This window comes from Echeneis naucrates, chromosome 6, assembly GCF_900963305.1.
Source record: "Echeneis naucrates chromosome 6, fEcheNa1.1, whole genome shotgun sequence".
NCBI lineage: Eukaryota > Metazoa > Chordata > Actinopteri > Carangiformes > Echeneidae > Echeneis > Echeneis naucrates.
The window spans coordinates 24522777-24542669 of NC_042516.1; the positions used below are offsets into that span (position 1 = coordinate 24522777).

Here is a 19893-nt window from a genome sequence, read left to right on the forward strand (position 1 = left end):
ACCACATCCAGGACCTTTCCCAGACCACCTGAGGGGACACAGAGAGGACTGCAGCCTTATACAGGTCTGATGATGATTATTATTTTCTAATTCATACAGACTCTGTGACCCTCAGAACTGTCCCTTTCTGATCCTCAGAGGGCTTCCATAATCCCGATAATGGCCCGAATTTGGCAAATTTTGCCAACTCTGTCGATATGTAAAAGACCAGAATTGCTTGTTTGGCAGTTTTAAGATCAGAATCTCAGCCCACATTAGTGGGTGTTTGGGATTGGACAGGCCATTTGGTCTGAGCTGCTCTGGGGTTAGCAGTTCTTTGTTAGTTACCATGACAACGTAACTCGGATAGAAGGACACCACCTTCGTGAGACTGAAAACACAGAATTAACCCTGACGTTAGCTATATAAACTGAAATCCAGCTTTGGGACTCAGGGCTCTGGTCTGTCCGTGTGTTGAATAGTGATGAGATCAGCTCACATGGTCACCACCTGCTATTTCTAAGATGAGCGTTCAGCTGAGGGGGCGGGGCTTCAGGCTACAGATTGGTGATGTCACCTTGTTGGCAGCGTCTCCCAGCGTTCCAGTGGCGATGACCAGCTGCTCCCTTATCTTAGTCGTCCGGTGGTGGAGCAACAGGCTGAGGCTCAGCAGGAGGCTCCGCCCCCTGGTCCACAAGCTGGGCTCCTCATCCTCATCTTCATCCTCCAGCTCCTGCACTCTCATCTCCCACTCCCGCCCTGATCACGACAATAACAACAACGATAACATCGACAATGAGAGCAGTGTTGTGCTGTTTGTTTTGTCTGTCTTGATGATAAATGTGATCATGTGACCTGATGAGTGAGATTTTACCCTCAATGTGATTCTGTCTAAGTTGTGACAGTTCCTGTTCCACTTCCTGTTTTTTTTTGTGCAGTTTTACTTCCTCTTGTCACCCACCATTTTCCCACACGCACTTTTCTCTGCTTTCATATAAAGTTCTCCATATTTAGATCCTTTTCAGCTAGATTCAGCTAGACTGTCACTGTGACCACTGTGTGTTTGTGCGTTTGTGCATCTGGTTTTGCGCTCTGGATTTATGGATTTTGGTTTTTGTTCCTTTCTGCTGAAAGGGTTTGTTTGTTTCCACTTCCTTCCTGTGTTTGAACTGACAAGTAAACCTTTATTTTCGACCAACTTTCTTCTGTATCTGACTTTCAGTTTTGTTCAGCATTATTACCCACAATGCCTCTGTACTCACGCAGTGTGGGTGGAAGGGGAAGGTAGTAGGCAGTGGCGTCCTCTAGACGACTCAGCACGTCGTCCAGTCCTGACGTGGCAGATCGGCCCAGCTCAGAGTCCTGCAGCTGCTGCAGTGCTGCCCGGATACCGTCAGCCAGACGCTCCAGTTGGTCCAGAGCTCCGTCCACTCCGTCAACCACCCACAGCTGCACGTCGTCAAGGGTCAGGAGGACAGCATCCTTTAGGTGACCCACCACCTGTGGGACGTGGGGCAGGAGGCAGGGCACGAGGTGTGGCTGATACACACCTGAACTGCTTCACTGTAAATTGATGTTGAATTATTTGATGAGAACAAACCTCGTCTGTTGACTGGTTGAGGATGGGGAAGTTCTTCTCCAGGCGCTCGAGGCCGGCCAGAGCGAAAGAGTTGGCCAGCTTCAACTGGGAGGACACACAGCAGTGATACGGCTCTCAACCTTAGCAGCATCATTTGCATTATCTGTATTAGCAGGGTTACTGTATTTTACTAATATAAACATAGCATTAGCAGCATGTTAGCTTTAAGCTTGAAGTGTCAGTACTGTCTGTAGTGTTACTGTAGTACAGTTATAGTGCTGTACTTATTTCCACCTACTCTGTGGCTCCAAGGTCTGGAAAAGGGGCGTGGCTTGTCTCATGGCCACATAGGAGATGCTGCGAATTCCAACCTCAGCTGCTCCTCCCATCAGCCCCAGCAGAGGGTAACGACCTTTGACCTCCGAATATGCTGAAATAACCGTCTGCACTGCCGAGCGAACCAGAGGGAGGCGGGAAACTCTGAGCATGGCACTGGTCTGAAAACATACAAGCGGCCATGTTAGATCTGCTGGAAGTCCCTCTTCAGGATCAATGTTACACTAAAGAGCAGGCCAGACCACGCCCCTTACCATCTAAACTCCACCCCCAAACCTCTCTAATTATTGGACATTAAATCCTGGTTGGTGCTAAAACCCACTTCGTTTAGCTCAGCGTAGCCGAGCCTGATCCGGACCAAAAGGTTTAATGAAGAATGTGAAGTGGACCGGACTCAGTCCTCTGCTCTGGACTCACCTCATGAGTTCGTCGATCTGACATTTCTCCTTCACCAAATCTGAGGGCAAACAAATAGAGACCATCTTCATCACTATCATCATCACAATCGTGATGATCTTCATCTTCATCATCATCATCCAACTCATGAGGATCAGCTGCTGTTGATCCATGAAGGCGTCAACTGTTCAGTTTCACCCAGCATGAAAATCAGTTTCTCCAGACCTCAGTCTGTCTGGGGGGTGATGATCCAGATCAGATTCACTCCTCAAAAACCAAAACCAATCACCAAGTTCACCAAGACCAGATCCTGTGGTTAACCCCCCAGGCAGGTGCTGGTCAGATGAGTCATTGATACCATGTGATATGTCAGGAGGTGATGATGATGATGAAGAATCACTTCATGTGGAATCAGGAGGAATCGCGCACACAAGTTACACTGTAAAAAATGATCACACAGAACTACGCCCAAAGGCCAGATGGGAAATCACCTGATGGCCTGGACTCTGGGACGCTTTAATTCGGACGCGGGACCTTTAGTTTCCCAACAGGAGATACTTCCTGTTCACAATCAGCATGAAATAAGGTTTATTTAAATCCATCAGATACTCCAGAACAACTTTATCATTTCCTGAACATTTAATTTTGCCTGACAAATATCCAAACGGATCAATAAGTGATCAATAGCCAGTTTGACTCATGATGCACAGATACCAATCATCTCAGTTAGACTCACCCCATCAGAGACACTGAAGAGCAGAAGAAAACAGCTCAGGGACGAAGATGATGAAGATGAAGACAGCTAATGTTCTGACTGCTCAAACGGCGCATTCACCGTTTTTTAGGTAGCGATCTGCAATCTGATTGGATGGAGCAACGAATGATGTCACAGCTGATCTGAACGAACACAAGTGTTTCCTTTTTGTTCATCTGTGAGTGACCAATCAATTAACACACACAAAAATAATTTTAAGTTGACCTTTGTGTCAAAGAAAGTTTTATAAACATACAGAATCACTCCACTTTTGTTGAAATGAAAAATATACTTTTCTCGTCAACATTTTACTGAGGACAAGTCAGTTCATGGCCTTTACTGACCTTTAGTGACCTTTAATGAGGTTTAGAGACCTGTAATGACCTTTAGTGACCTTTAATGAGGTTTAGAGACTTAGAATGACCTTTAGTGACCTGTGTGTCTGTTTTTGTTTCTGTCCCTGACCTGTTGGTCTGTTTCATCACTTCCTGTTGCTCCATGATTTGACGGACACAGTGGACTCTGTCAGAGGTGTCATGCCTTTTTCCATTTATTCTCATGTTCTGGTTTTCTCAGAAGTGACATGACGACTGCTCAGCCGCTGCCTGCTGCCTCCATGACAGACAGCTTTTTAGCAGTCGACTGGTCCCGCCCCCCCACAGACGCTGGATCCACATTTGGATTCACACTATCTCATGCCTTGAACCATCATAACCTACAAGCTCTCCTCTTCCTCTTCTTCATCTGTGAAATTGATTTTTCCCTCCACTGTGACGAGGCTGAGCTTTTCCAGGAACAACAAAGATGTGTCTAACCCTAACCCCACCAGCGTGGTGGGCGGCGGCCCCCAATCCTTCAGTGTCTGAAAGTGACTCTCATGTGACATCAGTCATCAGAGACCAGGCTGAGACTCTGAGGCCTCATTCAGACCAGAAGCAGAATCACTGTGAACCACCAGCCACTTCCTCTCCACATAAAGGCGCCGGGAAGATCAGGACCTGATCTGCCTGGTTCAGACTGCTGATCCTGAGTTGGTCAGGATTTCACAGAAGCCATGACGGTATCTGAGTACTTCCGGTCCATGTGTCTCTGACATCACAAAACTCCTTTTACGTTCAGATGTGAAGCTGCAATTCGAAAGTTCAACATGAGTGATGACCTGAAGTGTCTCATGATGTCACATGTTCACCTGTAAGACCTCAAAACTCCTGACTCAGATGACCAAGCAGCAGTAAGTAGAGACTTCCTGACTTTCAGGGGCGGAACAAACATCACGGACCATGAAGTGAGGCTGGAATCAGGTGAGGACCAGGTCTAGAGTTCAGGTCTGAGGTTGCGGTGGTTCGCTGGATCAGGACCACAGTTCCTGCGTTCGACTCCAGATGTTTGATCAGTAAACACTCAGTGCTCACTTTATTAGGGACACATGCGGTGTCTGCTGGTGAGAGTATTTGGAACTCTGGTTTGGGGTACCTAATAAAGTGGAAACATGAACACAGATGAAGGAGACGCCGGCGTCAGGGCTAATTTGTTTTTATTTGCACGTCCAATGAGTGTTAACAAACCAACACAGAGGTTAGCATCCAGGGAAACAGCAGGGGCGCTCACACACACTAAAGCTCCAGGACATCGGACAGGAGGGAACCAGCAAACAGCTTCACATCTGTACAAATCTACAGCTCCGCCCATAGTCTGAGGCGTTTCCTGTCAGCTGGGACTTAACTGAGCTTCAGGACTAAAAGGCGCCACCAGCTGGTCGGAGGAGAGTCCAGTGCAGACCAGATCAATGAGTAGAAACAGGAAGTCCAGAATGGAAATGTACAAAATGACAGAGTAAGAGGGAGCGGACGTGGATGGAGAGGAGGAAGAGCAGGAGGAAGCAGGAAGCAGAGGAGGGGGTGCTGTGGTTTGTCATGAGTCTCGTTACATTTTTTTTCAGCATCACAACTTTAATCTGAACAAACTTTTTTTAAAAAGAAGTGAAGTCACAAGGGCTGATCCAGTTCTATCTGATGAGCCTGATGTGATGTCATGTGACCAGAAGGTGACTGACAAGTACCAACACAGTGAGCCCACAGCAGGTCAGTTTCAGGTTCTGTATTCAGACACAGCTTTAAAACCAGCTAGTAGGATTTCTGGATCTTTGTGATGTCACAAAAAACAGGCCCCACCCACCTGAATCATCCAACCTTACAGGATTTGGCTTTTTCATTCATGATGGATCAGTCAGAAAACTGTCAGCCAATCAGCGGAGGGGATCTCATCCCCTCCGCTGATTGGCATACTCAGAGATGTTAAACTACAGAGATTTTTTTTATATGTCTTCTTATAGATGTCAAGCCTTCAAAATAAAAGACTGGAGAATTTATACACGAACTTCCTGAAAGGCGTGATGATGTCACGACCCTGAAGTGAATTAGCTTCGAGCTGAACGTGGCTTTGGATTGACTGATGTCTCTCAGGGCGGAGCTTCACTCCACAGCCAGCAGAGGCTGATGATGATGATGGTGATGACATCACAGCTCCTCAGGATGTTTTAGTTAATGGAACATCAGAGGAAACTCATTCATGTTACAAACACATTTTTTACAGTCTCTCAGTCTGCTGGATTATTAACATCTACGGTGCCTTCAATCAGGATTCAGGTCCACATCCTCCTCCTCCAGGACCAGGATGAAGGCAGCGTAGCTGGACGTCACACTGCAGGCGGTGGACTATGAGGACCAGGACCTGGAGGACTGGGTCTCTGGTCCCAGATATATATCAGCGTTGAGTTCACACATGCGATGAGCTGCATGACGACAACAGCGAGGGCTATTAATTTTTTCACGTCCATCTCCGCAGACGGGGACAGACAGCAGGGACACAGGAGCTGATGACGCTCTGAAATAAAGTCTGTTAGAGCTGCAGAGCTGGTAGAGAGAGGTAACAGAGACAGAGAGAGAGAGAGTTTAACTATGACACAACTCTGCATGTGTGTGTGTTTTTGTCAGTGTGGGTGTGTTGTGTGTCAGTGTGTGTGTGTTGTGTGTCAGTGGATGCGCTGAACACTGAGTCTTTTTCCCAGTGGGGTCACTGGAGGAGTTCCAGCCGGCTGGTGGTCTCAGCTGGTTCCTGCTGGTCCTCCTTCAGTACTCGCTCAGGTTGTGCCACTTGGAGATCTGCCGGCGGGGGTTTTCGCAGACCTCCCTCCAATGGGACGCTCCGGAGGGGGCGGGGCTGTGCAGGCCGAGCAGCAGGCGGCCCAGCACCTCGTTCTTGGTGGTCCGGTCGAAGTCCACCACCAGGAACTCCACGGAGATCTCAGGCAGCAGCTCAGGTGGGATGTCGTAGATGAAGGACTCGTTGAAGACTGGGTTCAGCGTGCACTTCTTCACGTGGGTCTTCTTCTTGGCGATGCGCTTGCGTCCGTAGAAGACGTTCACCTTCACATAGGGATCTGATGGCACAACAGGGGTCATGTGAGTTCAATAGGATCCCCATGACAAGGCTGCTGATCAGGTTTGTCCTGGACGTGGTTCAGACTCGTGTGACCGGAACAGGACCAGGACTGAGCTTCAAGGGAGACCAGCTTAACCCTTTAACACTGAAGAGTCCTATTGTCCACCTGGACTCTTATTTTGAACCATAAACGGTCCACAAAGTGTCCAGTCATTGCTTTGGCCCATTTTTCCAGAACACTTAGTACAGTATGTAGAAAGAATTAACCACAAAGGAGCGGATTTGCCGACATTTGGTAAAAGTAAGAGTGAAATGACCGTAATGATCTGATACCAACTGTGAAGCACGGCTTCTCAGCTTTCAGAAACTGCTAGAATTTCTCTGACAGAGCAAATATTCATCTTACGGTAATTTGAATTGTTGATATGCGAACGTGTCAGCACGCTCAGTGTAAAAAGGGTTAAAGACCAAATCTACAGGATTCGGTCACAGATCACAGAACCTGGTTCAGATTGATCTTGTCCCACCTCCAGGTCTCAACCTGGTGGTCTGATCTGGACATTCATGCTCTCCAAAAGCTAAACTATGTGGCCAAAAGTATGTGGACATGTGCACATGTGTACTTGTGTATCATGTGACTCTAACAGGCTCCGTTCTCCTGGACTCAGTCAGACCAGAACCGGACCTGCTGGTCTCCAGGTGCACTCACTTGCTGACAGGCCAGTGATGTCCATCTTGGGGAGATGGCGAGCTTTCAGGACAACCACGCTAAGGCGGTGAGACACGGGCTGGTAGGACAGAGACGCCAGCAGCTCCCCACGACTCTCACACTGAAACAGACACAATCGGTTTTCCACACTGGACCAAAACCAGAACCAGAACCAGTGTCACAGTTTACTGGAGTCAGCTGATCAGTGATGATATGTTGATCTGTTCTTTCGATGTAAGTGATGACATAAATATTGGGATTGTTTTATTTTCAGAGGACGACACAACAGTGAGACTGTCCCTGGATCAGGTCTGAGGTCACATCAGTCGGTCGCCATGGTGACCACAGCTGTAAGCCACAACACGCACACACACACAGAGGAAACAGACTCACTCTGTTCATGCTCAGGTGTTGTTGTTTGGTTTGGAAGCTGACGGTCAGCTGAATCCTTCACACAACAGAATAAACCTGGACCCTGGAGGTCCACCGACACTCACCTGCATGTTCCGCTTGGTGATTTGCTGGCTCAGGTGAACTCTGCCTGTGCTTGGGTCCACGCCCTTCAGCGGCACCACTGCCTCCCCAATGACATCATCTCGGGCGAAGCGGTCAAAGCTCAGAACTAGGAAGTGCAGAGTGAGCTCCGGCAGCGAGCTGTAGGCCACGCCGTAGAAGGTGAAGGTCTCGTCGAACAGAGGGTCCAGGGTCTTCCTCAGCACCCGGGTCTTGACACGGTGCTTCTTCTCGGGCAGGATAGTCATCTGACGTAGGGGTCGGAGCTGCCTGCCTGCTCATCCATGGCGGGGAGGCCCCGGGCCCCGACGATGGTCACAACCAGGGCTTTCTTTGGGAAATTGTAGTCAACAGTGAGGCTGATGGTGCCCAGGCTGGGCTCTGGCTCGGGGTCCGAGGAGGCGGGGGTGAAGGGAGACACCGTCTTGCTGCTGGTCTGGCTGCTACTGGCTGAGCTGCTGTCGAGGCAGCAATAGTCGGCGCGGACTGGCAGCGCCCGCTCCAGCCGGGCCTGGCTGTGGGCGGGTCCGGCTCCAGCAGGAGGAACCAGGTGACTCATTTGCAGCTGCCCCGGCACATCCAGGATGTTGTTCTCAGCATCCACCAGCACCATGCCCCTCCCTGTGGCAGGGGCAGCGGCGCAGCCTCGCTCTCCCTCACGGTCGGCGCGGTCTGTGCGTCGGATTCCGCGCACAATCCTTTTGCTGCTGCTGAGGGATTCTGGGTAAATGCTGATGCCCTTCAGCATGTGGATGAACTTGTAGGGTGGGTCCTCGGCGTCACAGTAGCGGTCACCATGCAGCTTGTAGCGCCCGGACACACGCAGGTAACGGCGTTGACAGAAGGACCAGAGCAGGACCAGGACCACCACCACTAGAACCAGAACACCAGCGCCCAGGAAGCCCGCCAGCACTGGAGACATGGCTGAGAGAGAGGGCAGAGGTCAGATAGATGACTGCCATGGAAACCAAGTCACACTGATCAGCTTAGCCACAAAAATCAATAAGACTGATCTGAATTCAAACACCCGCCTACCTCAACCTCTGATTGGCTTGGCATGAAATTTGACTCTACCTTCACCAATCGTCATCATTTCTGTGACTGTCTCACTAACCAAAGAAGAAGAGTAAAAAAGTCTCTCGGCGCAGAGATCTTGTTGGTCTGATGAAAAAACAGCTTCAGTCACAGTAACAGTGATGGTGTTATCACGATGAGAAGAGTAAACATTTAGATTATTCGTTACTTTTTTCAGTAACGAGTAATCTAATTGATTAGTAACGCTGTTACTCCCATCACTGGATGTCACAGGGTCCTGTAGTCTGGTGTACTGATATTAATTCACAGATGCCTCCATTTCCCACAATGCAACTGGACAGAATTATTCACAAACCTTTAGCTAAAGGGTATGGAGGTCTCGTGTGAGTCACTGTTATGACACCAACAGTGATGTCATAACACCGTGACATAATTAACAACATCATGTACAAACAGCGATGTCAATGCATTGCTCTCTCAGAGAGGTCTTTGTCTTCTGTGTACAGAGGACACTGTTGTCCTGATCCACACACACACACACACACACACAGGCTTAGGCTGGACTGCCCATGAACAGCTTCATTATTATTAATATTATTGATCAATAACTGATCATAGCTGACGTCTGGTTACTGTCATGTGACACAGACGCAATTGATCAACAACTGATCAAACACTAACAACAAACAACAAAACAGCAGCTCACAAACAGGAAGTCACAATCAAACTCCCACAATCCTCCTCCCTGTTTTCACCACTTCTTTCAGGCTGCAGCCGATGAGCTCATGTTTTGGAAAGAGCTGAAAGCAGCAGAGCTCACTGCCTAGCAACACACACACACACACACACACACACCACACACACACACACACACACCACACATTCTGCGCTGGTTAGGCCTCACTCTGACAGCTTGATCTGATTGGTTGGATCTGTGCCAATGGGACATGTTTGAGGATGTTCAGCAGGACCAATCGCCGATCAGCTGATCAGATCAATGGGCAAATGGTTCAAATAAATTCCTCCTTCAGATTATTCTGCTCCAGATGTTTCCCTTGTTGCTATTGATTAATGAGACCAGAACTATCATTCAACATTAATGTTCGTTTCCTGATCAGTCCGGCTCAAATATTTTCAATTATCAGAATTATTGCTGACTCATTTTCTTTTGAGAAATCAATACATTGACAGGTGGATCTGAAAGAGCAGCTGACAACAGAAAGGTTTGCAGGAAAACATATCACCAATCAGTTATCGGTACTGATCCATTGATCCACTGAGCAGTCATGGAGCCTTTTCTGGTCCTCTTATTAGTGAGTGAACTCCGTCCCTGTTTGGGTGGTTTTCTGGAGGCGTTCCTCTAAATGACACAGAACCAGAAGGTGTATTCTGAACACCATTTCAGATGACTGACTGGAATCTTCTGGATCGGATTACTGATCAGTATCTGAGCTCAGTTTTTTTCAGGGTTCAGTTTTACCCGGCGCCGGGTACAGACATGACGTCACCCGGTGCCCAGCCCGACTGGCGTGCGCACGCGCACGGGGAACGCGAGCACGCCCTGTTTAGCGCGTCTTATATTTTTATACATGATGTAATGCTGCTGCGTTTCCCTCCATTTCCTCTTTGTCCGAAATCACCCATTAGAATATCGATACCTGGAACCTTAATGATCGACTCCTGATCAGTTCCGGTCAAATGTTCTCATTTAAACGGTGATCGATGACACACATTCTAAACGTTAAATCGAATAAAACGGAGAATGACATTAAAACAGGAGGAACAGCGGGAGATGCTCGGTGACCCGGATCCGGGTTCGGTCCACACGATGGAGACCGACCGGGATCGGGGCCCAGTGTCCGGGACTCGGTCCCGGCTTCGGGCCCGGGGCCCGGACGCGGCCTCGTCGCTCACCGTAGGCGGGTCCCAGCTCGATGATATCCGCCATTTTGTGATTGAGGGCAGCGGGATGGAGCGCGCGTAGACGGAGAGGACACCGACCGTCTTCACATCCGGAGACACCGAGAGCTCGGGGGGGGGGGGGGGGGGGACTTCACCGACGACCAGCCGCTGCTCCGGGGGGTAGAGCCTGCATATGTCCGCCCAAGGGCCGAGCTGTCCGGGAGTCGGAGTCCGAGACGGTCGGTGCGCAGTGATGCTCCGGGAGGATACAGGGAGTCTGCGCGGAGCGGCCGGAGATGAGGCGGCCAAAGCTGCTCTGTAGAGGAGGATGATCCACTGCGACCTGAAAACTGGAACAGGACGTCATCTGAAAACAGGAATGTCATCGGAAAACAGGAACGTCATCTGAAATCAGGAACGTCATCAGAAATCCAGAACGTCATCTGAAAACAGGAACGTCATCAGAAAACAGGAACGTCATCTCACAGACTGGCCCACCCAATCAGGACAGAGAACAGAGCAGGTCAGCTCCACCTTCTCTTCCAAAGGTTTCTACTCTGACCACGTCCCAACAAAAAACTTTTTGTTGTTGTTTCTTTTTGTTTTGTGTAGTTCACTTTGTTAATTTCTTCACTTTAGCATCTGAGTTCTCCTCAACAGCCTAATTTGGTTAATTTTATCAGCGGGCTGTGACAAACCTCCCTCCTTCATATCAAAATACTCAGTTTCTTTATATTTTTATATCTTGTGTATTATTTTTTATTTCTATTTTTACCTTTTCCCCAGCTTTATATTTCATGTTATTCTTGTTTTGTCTCTTTTTTTGTTGTGTTGTGGATCAATTTGCTGACTGACTAGTAAATGAATAAAAATAATAATTTATCTGCAGTCTCCAGAAATGCGAGCAGAGTGAGACATCGTCATGTCATCCTCTCCGGAAGACTGGTCCTCATGTGAGGCCCCGCCCCCTGTGCTGCATCATCACGGTGTTAGATAATAAATAGGAACTGGACATTTATGAACTTCAATGTTTATTGTGTGAGAGAAACAAGCATCAGGACTGATGTGGTGAGGATCAGGCCCAGTATGTAGGGGCCTCGGGCCCCTGGGTCTAGATTATAATCTCATTAACATTCAGAATGTCAGAACATGAAACCATCAGACTTTTTAAATGTGGGACGATAGTGGGCATCTGCGGTCGACCTCAGACCTCTGGAGGAGCAGCCTTATTTGGAGGAAAATGCCTTCAGGACGGAAGTGATGAAACCTGGGGGTTTGGAGAAGTAGCATTGAAGAAGTGAGACTCTGGATCAAGTGACTGATATGCTCAGAAAAGAAAGGGAAGCTCTCACAGGGTTGCCCAGAGGGCGGTTGTCTGTCATCAGGTTCCTGAGACCAGAACCCTGTCCTGGACCCAGAGACCAACAGGAAACAGAGGATGGCAGTTTATAAAAAGATTGTTGGGACCTTCATGGTGCTTTTTGCAGGTAAGTCTCGTTTATTGCATTGTGAAGAAAAAAGAAAACATCTGTATCAGGTTTGGAGCATCCAGTCACTGACCTGTGGTTACCCAGAATCCATTGATATGAAGTTAAGGTCAAACTAAGATGTTGTGTCTGTCATATGAAGACCTGAGTCCAGACCGCAGAGCGTCCCTATGCCTGGTCCAGGAGGAAGAATATTCCTCCTTCACTTCACTGACACTGTGTTCAACTTTTCTGCAGTTATCCTGGTTTACACAGCGTGTTGATTATTAACTTGGTTGACTCTCTTCAATCAAATGTTAGGTGCTTTGGGTCAAACGGTGAACTACCCACCTCCTGTCTGTGCTGTGACGGGGTCAACCATCACACTTCCTTGCACCTTCAAACCATTACAGTCTGTCATCGTGGATGGAGGAGAACTTCAACTGAATGTCCTCAGAGTCCTTTGGTGTCAGGATCACCCGATCTGTCAAAAAACCACGCCATCTGTGGTCGACAGCTCCAATCAGACCAACCTGCCCATCGACCCTCGATACAGTTACCTGGGAGACAAGACAGGAAACTGTTCTTTACAGATCAGAAACCTGAAGGACAAAGATCAGGGGAAGTTCCGCTTCAGAATGGAGATGAATAATGACAGAGGACATTTCACAGGAAAGAAAGGAGTGATTGTTACAGTTGTAGGTAAAAAAAACCCTATAATCTCTCTCACTTCTTTATTCATCTGCAATTTCTCATTTACCATCTAGAACCCGTAATCATGTATTGTCATTATTATTTATTTTAATTTATCATCTGTAACCTATAACCTTTATCTATAATCTATCATTTATAATGTATAATCTGTAATTTATAACCAAACAGATAATCTAATATTTGAGATCTGATCTTATAGGTAGTCAACCTGTAATTTTTGATCTATAATCTATAACTGATGAGCTGTGATCTATAATCTGTGCTCTATGATTGAATGGCCCTCAGATACGAGTCCTCTGAGGATTATCCTCTCTGGGGGAGATGGAGTGATGTCAGAAGGTCAGTCTGTCAAACTTCTCTGCTCCTCCAACTGTAGCATCAACCAGCTGGAGCTCATGTGGTTCAGAGATGGCCACACCCTCTCAGAGTCTGGCCCCGCCCTCCAATTCCATCACCTCACTGCTGAGGATTCTGGGAACTACACCTGCGGCCTGAAGAGGGACCTGAAGGCCCGGTCCGAGCCGCATCAGCTACAAGTGGAGCCTGTGAGGACAGGTTGGTAGTTTGATTTTATCCGGTCATGTGATATGGGTTCAGGTCTGATGCAGGGCCATGATCGTAAAACTGGCCCTGTGATTGGTGGCCTGGGTGCAGGTGAGAAAGAACCCGGTAAGGACTCCAACTGTAACGGCTCAGCTCCGGTAGACCAGGCTCAGAATCTGAAAAGTAAACATATGGTCTGAGCTGTGCTGTGGTCTCTTCTTGCAGGTGGAATGATGTCTCTGCAGCTTCTCTCCATCCCCGTGGTTCTGTGTGTTTCTGCTCTGATGGTCTTCATCATCATAAGGTCCTTTAATTCTTCTGATTATTTCTATAGCGACTATCCTGTCCTCCTTTAGTCGTTCATGGTGAGGTGGGAGACTGTTTTCCTACGCGCTCTCTATTGAAACAATGTCCATACGTTTCCACTTTTGGGTGATGTTCCCGTTTATTGATCAGAAAAAAAAAAAAAGATAAGTTATTATACGGATGCAAAAATAAATAACGTTGGGATAATGATGAAAACCAAACAAAAGAAACCGGCTGCGTGAGCGGTAAAAACCGCATGACCTTCCACCTCCAAACTCCTCCTCCATCACCAGCACCCGTGCTTATATAGAAAAATGGTATACTGCCCCCTGTGAAGACCTGACCCAACACCCGAAGACAGACAAATAAACAAATGTGGCTCCTACACACCGGCTCCTAATTGTGACAATAGAACAATTATATCAAAGCAAAGAAGAAGGAGTCACAAAACAATCTAATCTTCTGTCTTCTTTCTTCTGAGTCAAGATCCTCCAACACATGACTCAATGTCAGGTCCTGACCTTTAGACCGCTTCTTGAAGCAAAAAGAGCTTGGATATGGGCCGCTCCACATACCCTGTTTTTGTCTTCAACTGTACTGAACGTACAAGTCCCCTTTTGTCTGGGTAAGTCTTTGTTACTCTTCCCATAATCCATGAACCACAAGGAGCTGTTTGATCCATGACAACAACAATATCTCCAATCATGAAACTCCTCCGAGGCTTCATCCATTTTTGCCGTTCCTGCAGCAGTGGTAAGTATTCAGGTATCCACCTCTTCCAAAACAGATCTGAAAGGTATTGAACCTGTTTCCATCTTCTCTTGATGTACACATCATCCTTTTGAAAGAGGGAGCAAGAGTGGGTTTACCTTTGAGCAAAAGGATGTGATTTGGAGTGAGAGCTTCCAAGTCATTGACATCATCAGAGACCTTGGTAAGGGGACGGTCATTGAGGATGGCCTCCACTTCACACAAAATAGTATGAAGACTTTCATCGTTCAAAGATTGTTGTCGCAGAACAGAAAACAAGACCTTTCTGACCATCCTGATGAGTCGCTCCCACACGCCGCCATGATGGGATGCAGCAGGGTGTTGAACCTCCAATCAATGCCCTTCTGCAGGAGAGCGCCTTCAATCTTGCTGTGATCTATGGCAGCTAAGGCTTCTCTTAACTCTCGCTCTGCTCCAACAAAATTCATGCCATTGTCTGACCTCAAACTGCACACTTGACCTCTGCGACACACATGGCGTTAATACAGGAGTCTGTGTCTAAAGAATATGCAACCTCCAAATGTACAGCTCTGCTTGCCATGCAGGTGAATATTACTCCATACCTTTTGACCACAGCACGTCCTCTCTTGACCTGAATGGGCCCGAAGTAGTCCACTCCTACTTGGGTGAAAGGGGGCAGGTCTGGAATAGTTCTCTCCCTTGGCATGTCAGCCATTTTCTGCTCACTTGGTTGTCCTTGATGCCGTCGACAGGCCACACATTATTTTTCGACAGGCACAGTTAGCATTTGTGATCCAGTATTTTCATCTCAAGGTTGAGAGCATATGATTTCTTCCAGCATGGCCAAGTTGTTGATGAACATATTGCAGAATGAGATTGGATACATGATGACCTTTGCACAGTATTACAGGATGTTTCAGCTCCTCAGGTAAAGCTGACCTACTGAGCCTTCCTCCCACTCTCAACAAACCATCCTGCAACACCGGATCCAGTCTGTAAATATCACTGGTTTTCTTTACACCTGCTCCTCCACTCTCCAAAGAAGTGATGTCTTCCCTGTATGTTACCCGTTGACTGAAGGAAATAATGGCTGATTCTTCTCTGGAGAAGTCACTCACAAAAAGCAATTGACTTTTGACAGCATGTCTAGCCTTTCTCATCTGCTCTTCAACTGACTGCATAGGTGAGCCAGCAAAAGATGCAACCAGCTCCTTCCTTTTCCTCTTTAGCTCCTGGAGAATAGTCTTGAGCCTAAGAAACCAGGCCACTGAGGTCTTGAGCTTAATCCACCCTGAAAAATGATGGATAAGCTTTATAGTGACCTCCTCAGAGTCAGAGATGATGACATTTGCCCTTACGTCTCTTTTCACCTCTGGATCCTCTGCGGAAATGGGCTGTGGAGCATGCCAGGAAATTATCCACAGACAAACCTCTGGATGCTTCATCAGCAGGATTGCTCTTTGAGCTGACATACCTCCACTGAACCACGTTTGTTGCTTCCCTTATAGAGGCCACTCTATTTGCCACAAAGGTGTGAAATCTTTTGGTCTCACTATTGATGTACTTCAGCACAGTCTGACTGTCGGTCCAGAAGCATGACTCCTCCAACTGTAATGACAGTTCCTTCCTAAGCAGGTTGTCCATTTTAACTGCAAGCACGGCAGCAGTAAGCTCAAGGCGAGGTATCGTTGTTTGTTTTAATGGTGCAACTCTAGCTTTGCCCAACATGAATGCAATATGTATCCCTTTATCCTGGTTCTCCAGCCTCAGGTAGGACACTGTGCCATAACCATGGTCGCTAGCATCTGCAAAGTGATGCAACTGTGCATGTGTATGTTCCCCAAAGTCTTTTGGTTTGATACAGCGATCCACCTTAAACTCTACCACCTTCTCCAGGTCCATTAGCCATTCTGTCCATTGTTGCGAGAAGGTGGGTGGTACAGGATCATCCCAGGACATGTTTTTCCGACACATTTCTTGCAACAGCATCTTTGGTAGCAAGGTGAGTGGTGACAAAAAACCCAGTGGGTCATAGATGGAACTGACCATTGAAAGAGTACCTCTTCTGGTATGCGGTCTCTTTTCCACTGTAGGCTTGAATATAAATGTGTCACTCTCAGCACACCAACTCAACCCAAGCGCTGTCTCCACTGGCAAGTTGTCCTGCTCCAAGCGCAGCTGCCTGGCTGTTTTGGAACGCTTTGCCACTGGAATAAATGACAACACCTTTCGACTGTTGCTGGTCCACTTTACCAGCTGAAAACCTCCCTTTGCACATAGGTCAGCAAGATCAGCAACCAACTGCTGTGCATCCTCTTCTGTGGGCAGGGATTTCAAACAATCATCCACATAAAAGTTTTTATAAATGGTGTCAGTTACTTCCACTTTAAAGTCATCCTTATTGTCCGTTGCAGTCCTCCTCAAAGCATAGTTAGCACAACTTGGTGACGAAACTGCTCCAAAGATGTGCACTCTCATTCTATGTTCCACTGGACTCTGTGACGTGTCTCCTTTCGGCCACCAGAGGAAGCGAAGAAAGTTCACATGCCTCTCTGACACCCTCACCTGGTGGAACATAGCTTTGACATCAGTCATCAGAGCAGTTTTCCTGCCTGAATCTTATTAAGACACCCAAGAGAGAATTTGTGAGGTCAGGTCATAACAGGTTGAGAGCAGACAGAAAACAAAGTTTTAATAAAGTTTTGTTTTGATGAAGCAGCAGGAGGATTGTTGTGATACTTAGCATGCTAGTTTGTGAAAGCTAAAGCTGCAGGATAAACTCATTTCTGTTAGAAAAGAATAAAGTTTTATAAATGTCAAATTTATACAGAAAATACATAACCTGGTTGAACACAAATTTTGTGTTTGATAATGGTGAAGAAACCTTTTTGGATGATTACCATCATCATCTCTTTGTTGGATTTGCAGGATATGTTCATCTAAAAGCAGAAAAGAACAAAAGGTCAGTTAATCTTAAGTTCACACTTGCTCAACATTTCTTATTATTGTACTAATCTATTTTAAGTGAATCACTTCAAAGTATATTATTCCAGCAGGATAACTTAGGCTTACATTAGTAAACATAAAATGTATAGTGAAAATAAAAATTAAAAAGTATAGAAAAAATGTGAGTAATTACATTTTACTTTAATATATACAGTATATATGTATATATAATGGTGATTCTTCTTGAATGTATGAGGTTTTAGTCTCAGATTTACATATAATATATTTAACCTTCAAAAGTAATGAGATGAGGAATATTAATATGGGTATAATCAACTCATTAATTTTTATTTGAAACAAATGAAGGTGGAAACTGTTGATATAAAGAACCTTGAACGTTGAAGATCACGCTTGAAAACTGATGAATCATTATCATTTTATTTTTAACATCTGTTGTTTCCAGCCTGACAACATCTACTGTGACAGGAGGAAGAGTCATCAATATGAAACCAGTCGAGCTGAAGAGGAAGTCAGTTACTCCTCCATCTACTTCAGCCGCACAAACCAGAACCAGACCAGGTAGGACGGGCTCAGCTGTGGACACACCTCATGGCTGTGTGTTCATGTGAAGTCATCTTCATCTTCATCTTCATCTCTGTCTCTCTGTGTTTTCAGCCCAGTGATGGAAACAACTGACACCATTATCTACAGCTCTGTGGCCACAGGCTGACCTAATGTCTGATCAGGACTCATGGGAAATGCAATGTGTTACATGAACAAACAGTTAGCGAACTTACCACCTTGTGTTTCTCTATGTTTTGTTAGCTTGTAGCACATGGTTAGCAAATGTGCCAAAAGTGAGGGGGCCGACTATCTACCTGTCCCCTGAACGCCGCTGTTTCCATGGGGACACCTCTGGAGTCAGAACCGAACCAGCTGCTGAAATTATCCAATAAAAGGCATTCTGGGAAATGTAGTTGGAGTGATGCCGGTAACATGTTACTCTAATCCAGTGCTTCTCAATTATTTTCTGTTACGCCCCCCCAGGAAGAAGAAAATACCCCCCCACCAACACACACGTGACTATAAATAGTATAATTTGTCAATAAAATTGTTATAAAAAGCCTAATAATACTATGCGTTACTATTTTTGTCATTTTCCTTAGTAAAAAGATCTTTTTGCTTTCTTCTTGCGTCACGTTTTCAGCATGAGGACAACTCACACAACGACACAAACGTGGGCTAAAAAACAATGGGGGGAAGAGAAAGATGCGTGTTTTGTATCTGGAAACACAGTCACTATTTTGGGTTGGAGATTGTTTTTTTTTTTCTTCAGGAGATACGTTGTTGATGTTACCGTTAAAAATGCACTTAATAAAGCGAGTATTGGAAACACAAGTGGTCACTTTTATGTTGAGGGGGTTGTCAGCAGCTGCTGTATATGACTAATTAAGTATCTTGGACTCTAACTTAGTTAGTTTTAAAATGAAGTAGCCTATTCAGTAAAGTAACCAAGTTACTATTTAAAGGAGTAGTCAGTAATCAGATTACTTTTTCGAGGTAACTGAGGCAGCACCTGTGTATTTGGCTTCTGTCTTTAGATGTTTTATCAGGGAAGTTTGTCTCTGAGCTGATGGTGAATATTTGTTCTTCCTTTACCTCCTTTATTCATTCAATAACAAATACAACAACCAATATTCTCATTTTATTTTATGTGTGTATTATTGATTTATCTGTCTTGTATTTTATTAATGAATCTTTTTTTTTTTTTTGCAAAACCTGCATGACATTCAAGGCTTCATTTACGTGAGGGTAAAATAATTGGTAATTTCATTTTGTCACATCATTAAATTAAATATGTTTGAGTAGAATTTAATGTATTTCCTTGGAAACACATTAACCAGCTGTGACCAGAGTGTGCTGAGATTTTGTGTTTGGGGTTTGGGGGCACCATTTTAACATGCTCTACACATCTGAACGTGAGTCCTCTAAAACATACATCGAGGCTTATGAATGAATGAATCGCCTCAATACGTAAAAGTAGAAGTGTAGCTCCCTTTCAGCTAAATCATGGACACAAGGCGTTCTTCTGGTTACAGGCATTTATTTTCCACCTTCATACCATCAAACAGACGTGGACAAATGTTGTGAGAACTGAATGAAATAAAATTCATTAAACATGAAATTAGCTTGATGTTACACAGAGAACTCATAGACGGCAACAAAAAACACAACGTGCAACACATAAATAAATGTACATACTTCATAACTAAAGGGAGACACAAGGAAACTTCAGTCCGGTCTACATGTATGATACAGCAGCATAACTTAAACATCCAGACAGGTGCGCTTCCCCTAACGCATGGTCATGCCTAACATGAGTCAACAAAAGGTAACCTGACTGTACTGCAATAATTTAACATTAGTTCCACTATGTAAATATCATACAGATTCTTTTAAACATGTATTGTTGTGTGTGTGCCTTTTAATTGCATTTATATGAATTAACTAAATATGATCTTATTTAAAAACATAAATTATA

General features: G+C 45.8%; 3 protein-coding genes across 3 annotated transcripts in view; 1 reads left to right on the forward strand and 2 right to left on the reverse strand.

Annotated features, from left to right (window-relative positions):
• LOC115044716 (perilipin-5-like) overlaps positions 1–2463 on the reverse strand; it is a 3345-nt gene extending 882 nt beyond the window's left edge. Inside the window, 6 exon segments of the mRNA XM_029503883.1 lie at positions 557–738; positions 1242–1479; positions 1580–1663; positions 1930–2055; positions 2217–2241; positions 2312–2463. Of these exon segments, the coding sequence (XP_029359743.1) occupies positions 557–738; positions 1242–1479; positions 1580–1663; positions 1930–2055; positions 2217–2241; positions 2312–2463 (807 nt within the window).
• A 3136-nt stretch (positions 2464–5599) lies between these two features.
• On the reverse strand, positions 5600–10794 carry LOC115045238 (synaptotagmin-11-like). The gene is given in 5 exon segments (XM_029504828.1): positions 5600–6483; positions 7195–7315; positions 7692–7957; positions 7960–8631; positions 10657–10794. Coding segments are annotated over 5 exon segments (1404 nt in total). The 5' UTR covers positions 10691–10794; the 3' UTR covers positions 5600–6172.
• Positions 10795–12009: 1215 nt separating this feature from the next.
• Positions 12010–18451, forward strand: LOC115045478 (uncharacterized). The gene is made up of 7 exons (XM_029505186.1): positions 12010–12131; positions 12432–12812; positions 13110–13379; positions 13593–13671; positions 17334–17367; positions 17815–17930; positions 18027–18451. Exons 1-7 carry the CDS (start codon positions 12083–12085, stop codon positions 18079–18081), a joined length of 984 nt encoding a protein of 327 aa, XP_029361046.1. The 5' UTR covers positions 12010–12082; the 3' UTR covers positions 18082–18451.
• Positions 18452–19893: the final 1442 nt, after the last annotated feature.

Bases quoted from the DNA above. Each gene is read 5' to 3' on its own strand.
- LOC115045478 (XM_029505186.1), top strand. From the start codon at position 12,083: ATGGCAGTTTATAAAAAGATTGTTGGGACCTTCATGGTGCTTTTTGCA. The intron at 12,813-13,109 runs GTAAAAAAAACC...AATGGCCCTCAG, and splicing joins AGTGATTGTTACAGTTGTAG to ATACGAGTCCTCTGAGGATT. The intron at 13,672-17,333 runs GTCCTTTAATTC...TTGGATTTGCAG, and splicing joins ATGGTCTTCATCATCATAAG to GATATGTTCATCTAAAAGCA.